This window comes from Perca fluviatilis, chromosome 7, assembly GCF_010015445.1.
Source record: "Perca fluviatilis chromosome 7, GENO_Pfluv_1.0, whole genome shotgun sequence".
In the NCBI taxonomy this organism is placed as follows: Eukaryota; Metazoa; Chordata; class Actinopteri; order Perciformes; family Percidae; genus Perca; species Perca fluviatilis.
The window spans coordinates 8,755,790-8,775,088 of record NC_053118.1 but is presented as its reverse complement, the minus strand read 5'-3'; the positions used below and the strand labels follow the sequence as shown (position 1 = coordinate 8,775,088).

At 39.6% G+C, this 19,299-nt stretch overlaps 1 protein-coding gene across 1 annotated transcript; it reads right to left on the bottom strand.

Moving 5' to 3' along the window:
- Positions 1–266: 266 nt before the first annotated feature.
- Positions 267–15,043, bottom strand: LOC120561899 (alpha-N-acetylgalactosaminidase-like). Its single transcript, XM_039805233.1, has 5 exons — positions 14,932–15,043; positions 12,108–12,264; positions 10,855–11,142; positions 4,856–4,877; positions 267–966 (listed from the first exon to the last, which is right to left on the bottom strand). The coding sequence occupies exons 2-5, from the start codon at positions 12,260–12,262 to the stop codon at positions 760–762; spliced, it is 672 nt and encodes a 223-aa protein (XP_039661167.1). The 5' UTR covers positions 12,263–12,264; positions 14,932–15,043; the 3' UTR covers positions 267–759.
- Positions 15,044–19,299: the final 4,256 nt, after the last annotated feature.

Genomic DNA, 19,299 nt, shown 5'->3' with positions numbered 1-19,299 from the left:
CCCCAAATTGTCTGCCCTTTCAAACTCATACCTGGGTGTGTACAGACCTCTTGGACACTATCTGAGAGAGTTTTCTCCTGTGCAGGACATGCCATAAATCAGTCAAATATGGTCATTTTTCTGCAAAAGAACTGCTAAAGTAAATTATTGTAGTTGTGCGTTAGTGACTTAGGTTTACTTATTATATATTTAAGTACTTTAAAACGTTAATATATTGTTAAATTTAAATAATTTTCAATAAAAAAAAACTCCATAAAAAAGCCTTTCTTTTATGTCATTTTTCAGTTTTTCAAGAATTGGTTTAGGAATCGGAATTGTTTTAAAAGTACCGGTTTGGCATCGGAATCGTAAAAATCCAAACGGTACCCAACCCTATTGCTAAGTCTCTATCATGATTGTCAGGTCGGCGTGTAAGTACACAAAATACGTACACAAAAAAAACTACATAATTGTTACTTCCCCTGAATTTATGTATTAATTATGTCACAATTTTATATATATTTTGACAAAATTACTTACTGGCACAAACATCTTAAAAAAGGACAACAAATGTTTTATTAAATTCAACGGAAAGGCCCCTCTAAACAATTAAAAAAAGAACACAATATTAGGTTTGGTGAACATCAGTGCAAAAGAATATATATCTGTTCAATGATAATTCAAAATCGGGTTGAGATGGTTTTGATTGAGCCTGTCCGCCTTTTAAATGATTCTATAAAATACCAGCTTAGCATTTTTTTCCTTTCCACAAACGTTTCTTCATAACACAGTATGATGCCCAGGTTTAGCTTTGTGTAATGTGAACGGTGAGGCTTTCTTTTGCTGGTAGTGGAGTATCTCCATCTGTTTGGATTGTTGTTCTGTGTAAACGTACCACATGACAACACCTGAGGGATTGATGGAGACGGAGAACTCTGTAGTGGCGTTCAACACCTTCATCGTCGAGCCAGTAAACACATCATAGACCTAAAAGCAAGAAAAAAACATATTTAGGGAACGATCGGTATTTATGGAATGGACCACCGGAGGAAAATAGGAGAGGGTCATGTCTTTTTATTCTTTGTTGATTGGAGGGTCATCCAATTTCTTTTAGTCTAGGGGGAGGGTCACCCAACTTCTGTATTCATGAGAACAGCAACATTTCAAAGTGGCTTGTTTGGTGCATATTTATCTATGTAGCTCTCTCAGTCTCGGCTCCTATTGCTAGCAGATGGGTCCCTCCTTGTTTAGTCAGCCAGACAATTTTGAGCTGTAGCTTTAGAGACCGTGGGATTTTCCAAACTAAATAAATCCTGCTCGCACATATAAACACAAAACTGCTTTGCTAGCTCCATCGTGTTGTAACAACATCTGCTGAAAAAATTATTGTATTCATTAGCATGATTGCCGTACTGTTTAGTTCAAAAACATCCAAAACACTGTACGAAAATACATAGCAGACCAGACGCAAGCTTTTATTTTGAAAAGTTGAAGCGTGCGCCGCGGACAGCACCAAGCCGGGAGGGCGTGAGACAGGAGGTCTGCAGGCTCCAGCCATACCCATCTCAAATATCCTTTCGGTCCCGGTGATTATTTGTGAAATTGTGCAAACGACAGCCTTTTCAAGGCATTTGAGAAGGAAGGAGTGGTAGCATGCAAGCTCCCAAATTGACGCTCGTCTGAGAAATGGAATTTTGGATAATGTTCAGCTTTGGCAGCTTTACCTATGCTAAAATATACAATGACTGAGGAAGCCTAGTGACGAGTCCATAGCAACCAGTTATTACCCAGTGTGCTTTGTTGAAGGGTCTCAATGTTTTATTGTTTAATTGCATGTGAATACTAGTTTACTAGATGAGTAACATAGTATTTGAAGTAATGCAGTAATGCAGGAAGTGTGCATTTAGTTTCCATGCTTATTGTGTTTCCACAACAATGTTAATGAGTAAATCTACTGAAATGGCCACCACACCATAACAGAGGAGTGTGATGTATAAGAGGAGAATGCATAGGTTTAGTCACATATGCCATGGCTGTAAAAAAACATTGGGTAAATGTACATCTTTGCCAAGTGCAAACCAGTACGGAAGGCATCAATGAATTGTTGGGGAGGGTCATCCCCTTTTTCCCCAATCATTTTGGAGGGTCATCCCAAATGTATTTCTGGTGAAGGGAGGGTCAGGTCTATTTTGACTAAAGATCCCAAAACTCTTCCGGTGGCCCGTGAAATAAATAACAAACAGTCCCTTAAGCATGGGCTTCGGAAGCAAAAAAATGTGGGTGGGTCCTCCCTTGCTAGTCAGTGAAGATAACAATACAGTAGCACCAAGGCTTTAATATCAACACACAGCAGTGTTCTCTCATTGACCAATTCAAAGCGCTGCTAACACTGGTTGATAGCTAGCTAGCCTAGCAAAATGTCAGCTAACTGTTACCATTATAACAACATGTGTAAATGTACTGTAATTCAATGCTGCAACAAAGACTACACAATGCCTTTAAAAGCAACAGGCGAACAAATAATGAACATTCACTTAAACATACAGCGACTTTGAACATATATTTCGTTCAAAAAGCAACTCAGCCGCTGCTGCAACAGAGAGAGAATTTGCGTGGGAGAAAATTGCTGCAAGAGTAAATGCGTAAATTCCAATATAGTGTATTTATTTCATATTTAATCCTAAGTATAATATTACTGGTGAAATGGTATTGCACCTATAATCTATTTCATTTAGGTGCAATCCTGCGGGAGAAAAAGTCCTAGGCCTTCTAATCCCATTCTGAGGCTGCAGCACCATCATTAATATCATTATAATTCATATTCTTTAATTTCAAAAGGGTTTACATCATTCACCTGCAATACTGTGGAACTCCTTTTTAATGTCGCTTACTGGTTTGTGTCCAGGGAACACTACAAAAACGTTTAAAAAACGTTTCAGAGCAAGTCACACTCTTCTGACGGTGCCTAGCTATACAGTGGCTTTACTAATATGCTCCGCTTCACCAATGTAAAGAAAACTGCCGTTTGCAAAAAAAACGTAATGCGACACAGATAATCTGCTGAGATGTAGAGCATGTCCACGATGGGTGACGTTAGTGATATGAGGACGGATAAGGTTATGTAGGCTACATAACTGATAGACTGGGAAGAAAAACCATACCGCTCAAATAGGTAGGCTAGTATCTGGACATGAAAATGCATCTATAGTCGGGGCCACAATATCATCTCCAGACGTATGTTTATCTCCCTGCGGAGTAATACAGCTTCTTCATCAACGGGATCATCGACACAAGGAAATGCCATGTTTAAAAAAAAAAAAAAAACGTTTTATAGTCTGCCTAACACAGTTAATAAACCAACCCTGTTCTTTTATTCATGCAGATGACAATACTGCGCTAAAATGCACCTGATACAGACTGAATGAATGAATGAGGAAATGAAAGAGCACTGTGTCAGAGGGAGGAGACTGAGAGAAACTCAAGGTTTATTGAAGAAAACCTGCTGCCATGACCAGGTTAGGTTCACAGGCTCAGTTACCATAGTAACTGGCTCTGAGGTTAAGTTACCTCTCTTTCTGAAATGGGCTGGAGTTACCCCCCTCTCTCTCAGGTTTGATTAACCTCCCTTTCTGAAACCCAGAGTTTCCCTCATTTCAGGGTTAACAAACTCAGAGTTTTCACTAAACCTGCTTTCTCAAACGGACCTCTGAGCAGCAGATATGCTATGCTGCTTGTTTGTTTTTTTATAAAAAACTTTGGGGGGGGCATTTTTAGGCCTTTATTTCCACAGGACCGATGAAGACATCAAAGGGGAAAGAGAGGCGGAATGACATGCAGCAAAGGGCCGCAGGTCGGGTCAAACCCGCAGCCGCTGCGTCGAGGACTAAACCTCTATATATGTGCGCCTGCACTACCAACTGAGCTAACCCGACCACGCTATGATGCTTGTTGCTCTTGCTGTGTCGCGGGAGTGCAGCAGTAGTGAAAACACGGAATGGAGTTTAAGTTATATGGACTCTGAATGATCAAAGTGGAATGGATTTGAGGAAGCAGCAGCGTGGAAGTCAACGCTGTAGCTAAAATGCGGAATGGAGTTTAATTTATTATGGCATTCCTCAAGTGAAATGGATTTGACTGACCGTGCTCTGAAAACTTAACAGAGAGATGCACTGATTAAAGAGGGTAAAAGTGAGTGGGTCCGATATCATTGATCCCAAAAATTGGGTGGGTCTTGTCCCACCCACTTTCCGACGCCCATGTATTTTAGGCTAAAAAAGACAAGGTAATTTACATTTGATGATTACTAGCCTAATACTTATAAACAATAACTTGAAGAAGTTGGATACTTTTTTACTATGGGCTACATGCCTAATGGCAGTATCTAATCTTTCAGGTTTCACTCATACCAATATTTTACATAGTAAATGTGATAAATCAAATAGCAATATTGTCTGGCCATCTTCACTGGGAACTCCATTAACTGTTAACGGCTAGCAATATATTTGATTCCACATATTTACGTGTTAACTGTGAAAACAGGAAGCTAGGGAGGGACTTGTTTTGTCGCAGATTTTATTGGAGTATACAGTAGCCAATAATGCTGAATGTGCGTTACGTTCATCTGCTATGCTAGCAATTTAGCTGACTAGGTGCTCCCAGTGAACACGGCTGGAGTCACCATGCCGGGACCAAACATAGCCTCCGAGACTGACGGAGGTGGCCAGTTTGACGACAGGGAATACAGTGCCCATTGGTGGTTTTCTTTCCAGGTTTGGCTCCTGGCTCCCCGGGGCTGAGTCAGCTAATAGAACACTTGCAAAGCTACCTGAACTAATTAGCTAATGGCAGCTAATATCAGTCATGAAGGTGTACAAACCTTATAGTTGCCAGTATCGTAGTGGAGTTACCCAGTAGGTTGTAGGGCTTGTGTGTGGATGTCTGTCCATTGCTCAGGAACACAAGACTGGGCTGAATGGGCAGAGGCCTCCAGTTAAACCTCCTTTCCTTTCCCCCCCCCCCCACACACACACCACACACACACACACACACACACACACACCTAATATGTGTTCCTTCCACCACCTTGATTTTGTTTTAGTGCCAAACTCTGACTCCAAATTTCCCCCCCTCTGTTATGTTACCCATTTTACTGTATGTGTGTGTATATTATTTCCTTTCGTGGTTTGTTTTCTTGTTTTTTGGGGGGGGCGGGGGCTTTGTAGTGAGGAGAGGAGAAAAAGGGGTGAGCAATGATGAGAAAAAGAAGGGTCCATATCTCCACTGTGTGTGGCTTTCCTTTCCTTGTCTTTGGTCTGTTTATTTCTGTCAGTCAGTTGTGTGTGTTTTTCCATTATTGTGGATGTGGCCTTCATTTTTTTTTTTTTTTTTTTTTTTTTTTTTTTTTTTTTTTTTTTGTGTCTGTGTGTGTAAAAAGAAAAAGGGGAATATATATAAAAGCTCTGTTCATTTCTTTTTGTAAGTTGGTGTTATATATTCGTCTCCATCTCATCCTTCCATCCTTTCCTTCATTGTTCATATCTTCTCTTCTTATTCATTCATTCCTCATTTCTCATTGGTGCTCCTTCTGTGTGTTCACTTGGTAGTGATTTTATTTTTTATTTTCATTTTTATTTTTTTTTTGTTTTTCTTATCTCTTTTTATTATATTCATGCTTCTCCTTCTTTCCTATTCTCATTACCATTTTTCCACTCTCCTTCTTCATTCTCTTTTTTTTTTTTTTTCTTTCTTATTTTCTTTTTCATTAGTTTTTCTTCTTTTCCTCTCTCTCTCTCTTTTGTATCTCTCTCTCTTTCTCTCTCTCTCTCTTTCTCTCTCTCTCTCTCTCTCTTTTTTCTGTGTTTTTCATATATATATATTATATATATTATTATGTGTATGTATATATTATATGTCTCATATATTATAATATATATGTATAATATATATGTGTGTATATATATATTAATAATATGTATTTAGTAAATCCGGCTAGACTGGAACAAAACAACAGACGTGCACCACTTGTTTGGTTCGAGCCGACAAGTAGTAGGCTGTTTCGTTTTGACTGGATGGCGAGCGTGAGATGCCGAAATGGATGCCAATAAGATTCTGAATGGAAAGTTTACTTTTAAAAAGTTGCCAAATGGTTCCCGTGACAAGAGCAAAGTGATCTGTGTGTTTTGTCGTTGTGAACTGAGCTATCATCGCAGCACGTCCAGTCTGAAATACCACTTGATGGCCAAGCACACAGCTGATGTGAATTCTCCGCCCCTTCGTCTAAGCCAGGCGACAAAAGCACAAAGCAAGCCGATCCACTTTTCCATGTTGATAAGAGCATTAAAATGAGAAAAAAATAATGGGACAAAAAGAAATCAAGGGACATTTAGAATAGATAAAAATATGCGATTAATTGCGAGTTTACTATGACATTAATGCGATTAATCGAAATTAAATATTTTAATCGTTTGACTATTAGCACTATTATTTATTTATATAATATGATGTACCTCTTACAATTTCATGTGACAAATAAAATTGATTGAGTAATTGTTTGATTCATCTCCCTCCTGCCCAGACTTTTCTTAAATACCTATTCTGGATATGCATATTGTCATGATGATAGAATAATGTTTAGAAACCCAAATACATGTTTTTTTGTTTGGTTTTTCACAAAAACACCTCCCTTTAGCATTGACTAAGATTGGTACTCTCATCCGCCTCTCCTCCGCAGCTGAACTGATGCATTTGCGTGATGGCCGCACATTGAGGAAATGAATGTGACACAGAACCTCATCTGCATGCCAATATTTACTCTAATGCACTTGTAATCACACTATTGTATGTAGGCTCACTTTACTCCTGTCATGTGTAAAATATCTGAAATGATAGCAAAAATAATCACACTTTTTGTCCAACTATAAAAGTTGTGTCCTGTATGTGCGCTATAGGCTATAATAACTATTTATGTAAAGTGTCTCATTTGAACAAAATACTAATGTTTCTGAATTGTATTATTTCTATATTATTTGCATTCTACAAAAATAAATGCTGAAATTAATTATTTTGTGTTTCAGCATTTATTTCACGCCATTTAGGTTTTTACGCTGCAGGTTATATGCTGCTTACAATATAAAACAGATAGAACAAGCATCAGATAGAACCAAATATATGGGGTTAGGTTGGTATGGCCGAATAACGAGCCCCTCGCACGCAGTGCCAAGTGGGATAAAAACAAGCAGAACTGTGCAATGTGCAAATAATTTGTTTGCTGGAGTTTCTAACAGAAACCTCTGAAATGTTTGTGTTGACTGAATTGAACTTAACGACACACATCAAAACAAGTTCCTCCAGAAGACCATTTTGCGAAGGCACCGACCGTCACTGTGTCCGGAACTTAGCACCGCCCAAGACGATTGGGATTGGTTTAAAGAAATGCAAACAACCCAGAGCATTTTTTTCTCCTATCCTGGGTGGTATTTCAGAAAGCAGGTTTAGTGAAAACTCTGAGTTTGTTAACCCTGAGATGAGGGAAACTCTGGGTTTTCTGTTTCAGAAAGGGAGGTAACGTCACCTCAGAGTCAGTTACTATGGTAACTGAGCCTGTGAACCTAACCTGGTCGGGAGCAGGTTTTCTTCAAGAAACCTTGAGTTTCTTCGAGTCGAGTCCTTCCAGAAAAGAGTTTTTTGTGATTGTTGCGGGCAAAAATCCTTGATTATGCGGCACGTTTTCTTAAAAAATGCGATGGAATATGCGGGATATTTATGCAATTTTATGCATTGAAATTGCGGGAACTTGCAAAAATTGTGGGAAATTGCAAAAACTGCGGTTTGATGAAAAAGAGAAAAAAAGTGATTCCCCAACACCCTGGTTTTCGATGTTCACGTCACGTAATTACATCACTTCATAACGTTCCCATGGCAACGGGAAAATGGCTACTCTTGTGTGACGTAAACGCAAGATTTTTCCACTTTCTGCTAAGATATATGTGACTTTTTGGCAACGAAAATGCGGGGATTATGAAATCATGCAAGCCCAGCATATTTTGCGCGGAAATCGGCAATTAATGCGGCAATTAATGCGGCAATTAATGCGGCGAAAGTGCGGCGTATTTGAAAAAATGCGCCCCCCGCAACAGCGCTCTCTCATTTCCTCATTCATTCATTCAGTATGTATCAGGCGCATTTTAGCGCAGTTATCGGCATGAATAAAAAAAAAAATGATGTTGGTATATTAACCATGTTAGGCAGACTATAAAATGTTTTATTTCTCAAAACATGGCATTTCCTTTTGTCTATGATCCCATTGATGAAGAAGCTGCCTTAGGCTACTTCACAGAGAGTTAAACATACGTCGGGAGATGATATTGAAGCCCCGACATTTTAATTTTCAGATAACTTACAATTTAAGCAGTAGCCTATCGTTTTTCTTCCCAGTCGATCAGTTATGTAGCCTATAACCTTATCCGTCCTCATATCATTAACCTCACCCATCTATGCTCTTACATCCCAGAAGATTATTTGTGTCGCATTACGTTTTTTTGCAAACGGCATTTGTCTTTACAACATTGGTGATGCGGAGCATTTTAGTGAAGCCACTGTAGCAAAGCGCCGTCAGAAGAGAGTGACTCGATCGCTCTGAAACGTGTTTTAAACATTTTTAAAAGGAGTTCCACAGTATTGCAGGTGAATGAGGTAAACCCTTATGGCCTTTGAAATAAAAGATTATGGATTATATTTCTGATAATGATGGTGCTGCAGCCTCAGAATGGGATTAGTAGGACTAGGATTTTTTCGACCGCAGGATTGCACCTAATAGATTATCGGTTCAATACCATTTCACTAGTAATATTAGGCTATACTTATGATTAAATATGATATACACTATGTTGGAATATACGCATTTACTCTAGCAGCAATTTTCTCAAGCAAATTCTCTCTCTTTTGCAGCAGCCGCTGTGTTGCTTTTTTTTTTTACTCGCTGTATATGCGCATGAGTATTTCCGCCGACCCGTTTGTTTATGGTTGTTACCGTGGTGAATCGTAGAATCATGGCTCCATTCATGCTGCCTTTTTATTGTGGTGGTGCACGCGCATGAACTTATGGTGCGTTCTTTTTGTCTTGTAATCGCGACTAGTAGCTCGAGTGTGACGTCACATCCATGTCAAAAAACGAATAACCGCGGGTTGCTGCTTTCTTTTTGTCACACAATACTACGAGTCGGAGAAAAGATGGATTTTTGTAACATTTTTAGTAACATTTAGGAATCTATTCACCCAATTATTGACATATTACACAAATTTATTTCACAGTTTGATACATGAAAATTACATTTTGATTAACATTAACGTTAGGCTACTGCTCTGCTTTCTGCTCAAGACTCGGCTTAAAGCCATTGTTGTCATATAGCAACCGAGCGTCTCTAGCCAATTTCAGCTGCACAAGCTACCAAATAACTATATTAGGCGGTATTTAACTCATAATAAGACTCTAGCGACATGCCTATAGGTAGCAGTATACAGTGCTATGTGTACGACTTCTTCATTTGGTTACAACAACGACAAAAGTGCTTAAAATTGTAGAAAAAACCACAATGTTTACTACGTGTGATGCACGATGTAGCCATCTTTGAAAGTGAACTCGGGGTCCTCTGAGTTCAGACGACTTGACAAGTCGTATATACGACCTTGTGGCATTCTTTTTGCAACTTCCGGTTCGTAACTCCGGAAAACTACTCGTAGATCGACTTCGGTGGACAAAAAGAACGCACCACTACTCTGAGTTGATTGAACCAACTCAAATCAGCTGTTCTGAAACCGAAAACTCAGAGTTTCCCATCTCAGGGTAAATCAACTCAGAATTAGAGTCAGAGTTTGTTAAACCTTCTACCTGAAATACCACCCTGGAATGAAGTGTGGTGGAGCCTGACCTTACTCTGCAGTGCTGTGGAGATAGGTCTGTCAATGCGAGACTAACCTGGTCCTAATGCATAAACATATACAACTGATGAGGATAGGTCAGAAATAAGTACATTTTAAGACCAGGTCAAAAAGGTTGTGAACCACCGACTAAACATATACAAGACACAGGCACAGTGTCATCGTCTTTGATACTTCCACACGCCATCGCCTACTTATGTAGATTAATGTGGGTATGTGGCTTGGAGAGACATATTAATTTACACCGTTTAAATATCCGGCTAGAATCTGGACCTGTTGACTAAATCTACCTGAGTATGGCATATTCTGTCTCTTGGAATCTTTGAAATCAAAACTGTACTTCAGTAGCCTGGTCCTACCAGACTCTTATACATTTCATTTGTACAGAGTCTGGCCACTCTCCATTGACAAGTGTTAACTTCCTTGAAGGCGGGTACTCTGTTGAAGTTTAAAACTATTGGATCTGCCCAGAGCCTCTCTGGATCTGCCATAACCAATCGCTAACGTTTGGTCATGCACATGTGCAACAAGAGGGGAGACCGACAACTATCGGCCTATATTTAGCATTAGCATCGCTAGCGTTAGCCTTAGCCAACTCCTTCACTATTAACGGAGCGAGCTGGAAAATCTAACTTTTCCCGAACCCCGTGGGGAGGAGGGCCTCAACATCATGGCCACCAACACAACTCAACAAAGATTGTTCTTGCTCGGGCTTTAACTTCTGGATATTCGGCAGCGTTGCCAAAACAGACCGAATGGCTTCGCTCGCATCTTTCTAGCGCACGTTCTCAACGTCATCGTTCTAAGCCACTCCCTCTGGTCGCTGATTGGACCGCCAATATTTGGCTGGAGAAAACCCAAGAATATACCGCAAACCCAGACAGAGTACTGAAGGGAAATGAAAATTGAGCGGAAGTACGTAGGAGGGCAGAGCCAGGCTAGTACTCCAGGGGGCCATTAGGACAATTTAAATGAGTGAAACTGAAAGTCTCTACTGTATTGCTTTTAAGACAAATAATTGCACAGTAATGACTGTTGATAGAGCACAGACATGCTGATTTTGCAAAGTGAGAAAAGGAGACCAACCTGGAGGGTTCCGGTTGCAGCCTCCCTAGTTCATCTCTCAGCATGGACATCCAGCAGTCGTCTATGATTACATACTCATAGCCCAGCTCCTTCCAGCCATCCTCAGCCAACCGGTCAGCCATGTCTCTAAACAGAGTTTCGCTTTGGGCAGAGAAAAGGAAGACAGAGGTTGTCAGCCATTCATGAAACACATTTATACTTTTTTTAGTCAGAACTTCTGCATCCTTCTCAATTTAATATGGTGGAAGGCTAAGGTCATTGGCCAAGGCAGAGTTGATTAATTATTTGGATGTGAATAGCACCACCGTGTGGCCATTTATAAAGCGCCTATTGTTTCCACTTACAACTCCTGTGAGGCACAGAAACAAAAGTATTTGTCCTATTCCTGGATTCAACACATAGGCCTATATCACAACACCAATTTCTACCTAGCAGATTTTATGCCAGTTAAAGTTTGTTTGCATAACATAATATTTCACTGCTGTAAACATATGTTGTATAACTAAACCTCCCGAATGTAATCTGCAATTGGAACTAATTGGTTAACTAACTGGTTACAGCATGGTTCCCTACCCCTTTATTAAATGTATTAATATAACGATGGAGTTCAATCTCCAATACTCTGTACAGCTACATGCTCTTGTACGTTAAACCTTTTGCATATCTGCAAACAAGTCTCTCCTGATTGAAATGCATGTATCATCTCTGCAGAAGATAAGCGTGGCCATGAGTCAGTTGTTTATTTTCTGGAGGTGTCAAAACAATCAACAGTAATTTTAAGAAAACAAAACCAACCACTCTCAGCTTCTGTCCAACTCTGAACAATACTGCTAAATGTATATATGGGATTCTATATATAAAATAACATATTTAGGATATTTATGTATTGGCTGTTAGTCTATTATGATCTTACTAAACCCAATATCCCTCTGTAAATATACTAACCTCAATATTGTAACTATCAAATATTTGCTTAGCTGTCATGTTCCATGTTAAATGGCTTCTACAGCAAAATTACGAGAACATGTATTGTGTTCATTTTCAAAATTGTCTACAGCTATCTTTCTATCTAATCTAAATCACAGAAACTCCCTTATTGATCATACCCGATGCAATTCTCTGGGTCATCTTTACAGTCAATATCACAGCGAAAGCGTTCCCAGGCCATCCATCCCATAGGTGGAGTCTTCAGCAGTCCGTTGTCTAGCGACACAGTCAGTGAGATCATGACAAGGAGCGGAGTTGCTGCTAAGAGCCCCATTTCTAAAAAAAGAATTGTGGAGAATATAGATTTACAAATGGTTTACTCACATACCCAAACAGACATACATGTTATTCAAGGTGGTAAAGATCTACTTTGCTAATGTTGTTTGATAAATGGCAGTTTTACTGTTGTTTCCAGGCATTTCGGATTCATGAACGTTAGTGTGTATTGCGCAGAATGTTCAACATTGACAGCGCAATCACTTTCAGTGCTTACTCCTCAAATGACATTTCAACTGCTTTCATTGCCTTTCTTTTGACTGACATCGATTGCTGCTACTTTCACCTTTTTCTCCTCAACTGTTTGTTCAACTAGTACTACTACAACAACTACTACTACTTTCAGTGTTGCTTGCAAACTGACAATTAGAGCCCCATGTTTAAATATCCAACTTCACAGCCGAAATAAACATGTTTACAGCCTGGTACAAAAAAACGGTAATTTCTAATTTCCTCCTTCATGACATGACTTCATGACGCGTCTGCGCGTGTGTGTATAGGCAGACAGGCAATGGCCTAAAGCGGCACTTGAAAAACATGTAGGCTTATTAAAGAATGTCAACTGTTGGGCCCTCATTTTGTTGCCTCTTGAAGTCCATTGGTAAGGAATGTGTGTCTGTCATCAAAATCACTAATCCAGACCAAACCAGAGACCGGTGGAGCCACAAGCGTTACTGGGAGTGACAGATACATTGAGGCAGTTAAACATATGGTGTCGATACCTATACGTGGACAAGGTGAGGAGGATATGAAACATCCCAGCAAAAAGCCAACAACAACAACGCAAGAACTAATGGACATTTTGACAGAGAGAGGATCATATTGAATCAAATTGATTTCCCCAGGGAAGATGCACACAGAAAAAAGCATTTTTTTCTCTAGTGGTTTTAAGTTGTGAACCTGCTGATATGCGCCTTGCTTCGAACTTGTGTGTAGGCCTGTGTGTGTGAGTGTCTGTGTGTTTCACACACACAAGGTTTTGTTAATGCAAATGGATGGATAGGAAAATAGTTCGCATGATATCGCATATCTTGAAACAGAGAGGATTACTGACTAACATACAAAGTGGATTTCGAAAAGAACGCTCCACAACAGATGCTCTAGTTAGAGTGATTAATTAGGTGGAAAAGGCATTGAAAATGAAAGAGCTGATTACAATAGTATATTTTGACATGGAGGGAATGGCTGCTTATTAAACTTAGTGGAATGGGTTTTGGAGGAAAGATGGATTTTTTTACTTTTAGTGTTGCTTGCAAACTGACAATTCAACTATCTTAACAGTGTTTAACTTTAGACGAGTGTGTGTGATTACAGTTAAAAGTGCCATCTTGCCAACTTATTTCATGTTTTGTTTATTTTCTTATGATGTGCAATTCGACTGCCATTATCGATTTAATGTCACAATGCTATGCATTGTGGGGTTTTTCTTTAACTAATGGCCGCATAGTTGCAGATTTACTGTGCAAAGTGTAAATAAAGAACTCAAAACGTCATAACACAGAGGCATACTTTGTGGGAGTACAAGCCAAGCAGTCTGTGATTTGAGTAAGGGGGGACATGGGAACCCGCATACATGTGCGCATGCATGTGCGTCCTTGTGCACGAGAAAAACAAAACGTGGACCCACTCGTGAAAAAACTTCTCCACAGCGACCTAGAGGTCAAGAATCCACAGGAAACCTTTAAGTTATTAAGTTGAATCAACAACTGCTCCCACTAATCTTGTTAAATATGAGTGTAAGGGGGTACAGACTGAGTTCTATACTAACATTCACCAAGGATTGTTTTTTATTATTATAAAAGAAACAACCATGACTTATGTTAACATCGGTTTAAAGACGTACAGAAAGTTTCCATCATGTTTGTTTTCTTCAAACTACAGAGGGATTTTAACTCTCTGCTGGAAAACAGCTAATATGCTGATCATGTTTATTTAAAAACCTAATTTAATAAGTAAACTCTCAGCAGTACATTTACTTAACTCATCATTTGAGGTTTAATTTAAGTCAGAACAACTCGTGTTTATATGCTCTGAATCTGAAGTGGTATGAAAATAAGAACTTAAATGAATAACATTTAAGTTGATTTATCTTGAAATTAGGAAAACTTGTGTATATGGTATGAATTCCAAGTTTAGATAATTGAATTGAGAACAATATGAGATTTTAAAGTGTTCTCATTTAGATCACCATGGGAAACGCAGCTTTGTAGACAGACCAAAATAGATGAAATAACTTAGCAGCTCTTCATGAAGACGACCCCATCCCCCTCCCACAACCACTCCCCCTATATGTTTTGTTGGTATACGTGCAGTTTAGTGTGCCAAAATATTTTCCAAAAATGGAGTGTCCCAAATGATGAGGGTCTTATTTGAGACAGGTTAGGGTTAGGGTAAAGGTTAGGGTAACACAGGTGGTTTAACAGGTTCATAATTAATTAAGGCCATTGTATGAGGAATTTGGGACACTAAACTGCACGTATACGTTTCGTTTTCTTACTACATGAATTAGGTCTGATATCTTGGCCCGGAGAAAGAAAGTTACTGTGAGCCAAAGAACACTCGAGCAACAGAGATCCTGTTTACCTAAACACACACACCAGAAATGCAAGATTGTTTTACATTACTGAAAAGCAATTAAAGAAAATTATAAAAACGATGGTCTCTTACCTGTTTACCTGAAATAATCAGTGTATGTATAGTTATTGCAGGCATATGACTGCCCTCTCTTCTTCCTGGATTTACTACTGAGCTGCACTCATCTCTTCCTGGTTAGGTAAACCAAGTACCATGTGACTGCTCTGTGTCACATGATGAAACAGGAAACAGGTAGAAGAGGCAGAAAAGCCCACAAGAAGAAGGTGGTACAGTAAAGTTGCAGAAGGTAGCAGCAATGCAACATTACAGATGCCGTCTGCCTTAAAAGAAGAAGAAGAGGCAGACGTGATATTGTGGTGATTTGTTGTGTTGCATATTGTTTGAACTTTTATATATTTTTTTAAATTTTATGCTCATTTGTATTCAGTATTTTAGTTGTTTTTTTCAGTAGATGTTTTTTATTTTTGTTTTTGCAGTCAGTATGATGCTGGTGTTGCTTTACTATCGGTGGTTGAAATATCAGTGTTTTCTGAGGGACTGCTTATATAAGAAACTAACACAGTGACAATAATGACCATGCTTTTAAGAAATGAAAATATACCCTAAACCAGTGGTTCTCAAGCTTTTTTCAATAATGTACCCCTTTTGAATTGTTTCTTTAAGCCAAGTAACCCCTGACCAGCACTAATCATTTTTGGTAGAAAAAAAAGTCTGTATAAAGAGGAACAGTACAGGGCTGTAAACAGCCTTGTACCTGGAAAAACATTTAAATGCTGATGAAAAAAGGAGACAATAACTGTAAAAAAAAAGACAAAACCTTGGAGAAAGATGGTAGAAAGAAGGAAGGAAGTAAGGCAAGAATAGGTCAAAATAGTATCAAAAACTTCAAAAACAGTGACATAACTTCGAAAAAAGCGAAGAATAGGTCCAAAGAAGGCGACACAAATGTCACATTTCTGTTAGGGAAAAAAAAATGTTCTGGACAACCAGCCTTGTAACTACTAAACATTTTGTTAAATATCTCACGTACCCCCTGCAGTCCTCTAAAGTACCCCTAGTTGTACACATACCCCCATTTGAGAAACACTGCCCTAAACTGCAAAAGAGTCAACATGGCATCATGACTTTGCGTAAACATACACGGCACTTTCCTAAAGCGAAATGGCGTGTTATCTGTACGCATTTTGAGCTACCCACGTGTACGTCTACGCTGTATACAGCGTAAACATACACACCACGTGGCGTCGCCACGTTGTCTGTTATCGCCAGAACGTGACGTACTATCGCGAGAAGAACACTGGGAAAGGCTTTAGTAACACAAAAAAGAAAAACGACAAAAACACGCTTAGGAAAACAATAAACGGTTGGGTTTAGGAAAGAAACATTGGGGAAGACTTAAAAAAAAAAAAAAAAAAGCTGAAAATCACCACACACGGGACAGCTCTCCTGGGTGAAAGTCCTGTGTTTTACCCACCCTCCCACTTACGTCCCTTTATACTACTCGCTACGGCGAATGTAGGTCAATGGCTGGCGAATTGCGTTGATAAACACGCTAAAAAGCAATTATGCGTCTTGAATGGCATATGAATTGGCGTGTCATACATATGCCACTTTATGAGATCAGTCTGAAAGAGTTGTGTTGGGGACATTTAAAGAGATATATTTCAGTGACTCATAGTTATACATTTTGAAGTAATTATTGTGTTTGAAATTCCAAATTTGGTGGCCTCTGGCACATTCTTATGCCACTACTCTATCATATACACTAATCTTAATCATTGCAAATTGGTCAATGATAAACAAGCATTTTATGAGTGTTTTAAACAGTAAATTACAGTGGGACTGCATTTTTCTTATGACAGTCCTCTTAGGCTATGACAACATTGACAAACATTGTTTGTTGTGTGTTTGCATTGTGTCTTAGAGATGGCTCTGTTGTAAAAAGATGTATATAAAGATAGGCTAATTCATTTTTATTTATTTTTTCATTCATTAAGCCCATAAATGTCCTGTGGCATAAGGAACATGCAGCGCTTTCAGAGGACTTTTTAATGCTTACTGCGCAATCGTGAAGTTGCTGCCACCGGTGTTTTCCAAAGTAGCCCGTCTAATAAAGATGTTTCCCGGTCTGTGGCGCACTAAAGACTCGCTCAAAATAAAGACTTTTGTGTGACTTATGGAGGTTCATGCGAGAGAAACTAGGTATGACAAAGTAAAATGTAATAACATTTCATAGATGAAAAAATCTATTTTACAATATTTTAACTGTTTACGAACGTGTTGAATTTAATATCGAAGGTGTGTCAGGTCATGTACTTTTTTTTTGTTTGTCATGTGTGTTTTATTGAAGCAGCAGCGGAGCTGATCTGCAGCTCCTCGAGTGGCCGCTTCAGTTATTCCCCATAGAGCCCCATGTTAAAATATCCAACTTCACAGCAGAAATAAACATGTTTACAGCCTGGTACAAAAAAACGGTAATTTCTAATTTCCTCCTTAATGACATGACTTCATGACGCGTCAGTGCGTGCATATAGGCAGACTAGGCAATGGTCTAAAGCGGCACTTGAAAATAATTCAGCCGTTCATGCAATTAAGAAATTTACAAAAATCCAGAGTCTTTAAGGCTTTATCGTTGTAGAGTGCTGAATAGTTTGTAAGTATTGTAGCATTTCATTCATAAAGATTTTAAATAGAGGTTTTCTGTTACAGAATTTACTTTTGTGAATGTAAAACTTTGCCAAGATAAAAAGATTGATGATATAATACTGTTTTTGTTTTAGAATGCAGAAATTATAAAAACCAAACAGCACGTCTTTGTATAGTGGGCGGTCCGCTGTTGAACTCTATATTCTGAATATAAACGATGAAATGGTAGCCTAGAAAGCTAGACATACCCTAGCAGCAGCAAATGTAATTTGCAGCCAGGGTCGTCTAGCAACTCTCTGTTGGCTTGCGAGCTGGAAAAACCAAACTCTAGTCAGGCCAATCACATCGTGTATAGAGTCGGTGGGCGGGCTTAATATAATGACGGCAGAGTTGCGACGGTTCCGCGTGAATTCCCTGCTACTTGAAAACAAAGAAGATGGCTGCTGCTGCTGGCGAACAGTGGTCTTTCGAAACGGCGTTGGCCGCGACTCTGGAAGACTTGGAGTTAAGCTTTTCTTTGAGAAAAGAACAAAGAACGGCACTGAAGTCATTCTTAAAAAAAGGAAGATCTCACCTTCTTCGTTGTTCTGCCTGGTTGTAGTGCTATCCTATTGCGTGCAGAGGGAATTTGAAAGACAACTGTTTATCCCGCCCCTCGGATTCAGCCCTGCCAATGGTGTGTTCCCAGACCCAACAGCCTGTTCACTCCCTATTTAGCCCCATTGTACCGAATTTGGTTGCAGTTCCACCAGAGTTCCACTGGGGGTGATCGCAGGCGAGTGCAAAATGAATGGGACTCTATGGAGCTAGACGGCTAAATTTGTCTCTTTCGCCTGATTGTCGTTGAGAAATCTCAGATTTGATTGGAGTTTTTGCAAGTTCACCATGGATTATAGGTCGAAAGTTGAATGAACGAGTACTTGTCGTTTCGATTTCTTACAGTTTGAGTCGTTGCCCATAACACGCTAGCATTCTGCTAATGAATGCTGATTGGTCGGTGAAGGACTGATTACGACCAGAGATCCCGCTTGACGGTATCCGAAGCGGAACCGCCCAATGCATGCCAGTTAGATTTGTGTCCGACTTGATCCTGACTTGCTCTCACGTCATGCACACGTGGGCAACGATAACCTCACGAGATCAAGGGGGCTGCAGGTTTGAGACGCAGGCAGCGCAGTTGCTTTTCACCTACTGCAAGACCCAGGTGGACCCAGGGCATGATGGGAAACACCTGGCTCTCAGCGGATCTAACAGCTGATTGGTTCAGAATCGACTCATCATGATAACATTTTATATCAACTTTTTATAGTTTCTGAATTGGAGGGATTTTAATTGCTATTTCTCTGATGCTTATTCTGTAAAGAACACCTGTTGTGTGGCTGATAGTTACATTTAGAAGTCAGAGAGACTAAATCCGTTAAGATTAGGGATCATCTACAGTATGTTGTGTAGCCTATTAGCATCAGCACCAGATCGCAGGTAGAGCATTTTGACAGCTACTCTGTCTTTATAAAACAACTGGAGACTGTGTACGAGCTGATATATGGGTTTGATAACATTTTATTTAAATCGGAATCGGGCCTAACAGGATTTGAGTGTTTCTGGTCTTGTTCAGCCTGAAGGCTGCTGGAAACGGCTGCAAACTGTCCGACTTTACCGTGGCTTTTTGTCATGCCCCCTGCTGCTGCCTCCTGCTGTCGTCCACTTTACAGGCGAGGCGCAGTTCATCCATACTGTCTATGAGTTCATCTCGAACGAGCCAAATATCTCCAGTGTATCATATGCTAAAGGGGG

Bases quoted from the DNA above. Each gene is read 5' to 3' on its own strand.
- LOC120561899 (XM_039805233.1), bottom strand. From the start codon at position 12,262: ATGGGGCTCTTAGCAGCAACTCCGCTCCTTGTCATGATCTCACTGACT. The intron at 4,878-10,854 runs GCCTGGCTCTGC...TGGGTAACTCCA, and splicing joins AATGGCCCCCTGGAGTACTA to CTACGATACTGGCAACTATA. The intron at 967-4,855 runs GTTTGTACACCT...TCTTGCTTTTAG, and splicing joins ACGATACTGGCAACTATAAG to GTCTATGATGTGTTTACTGG.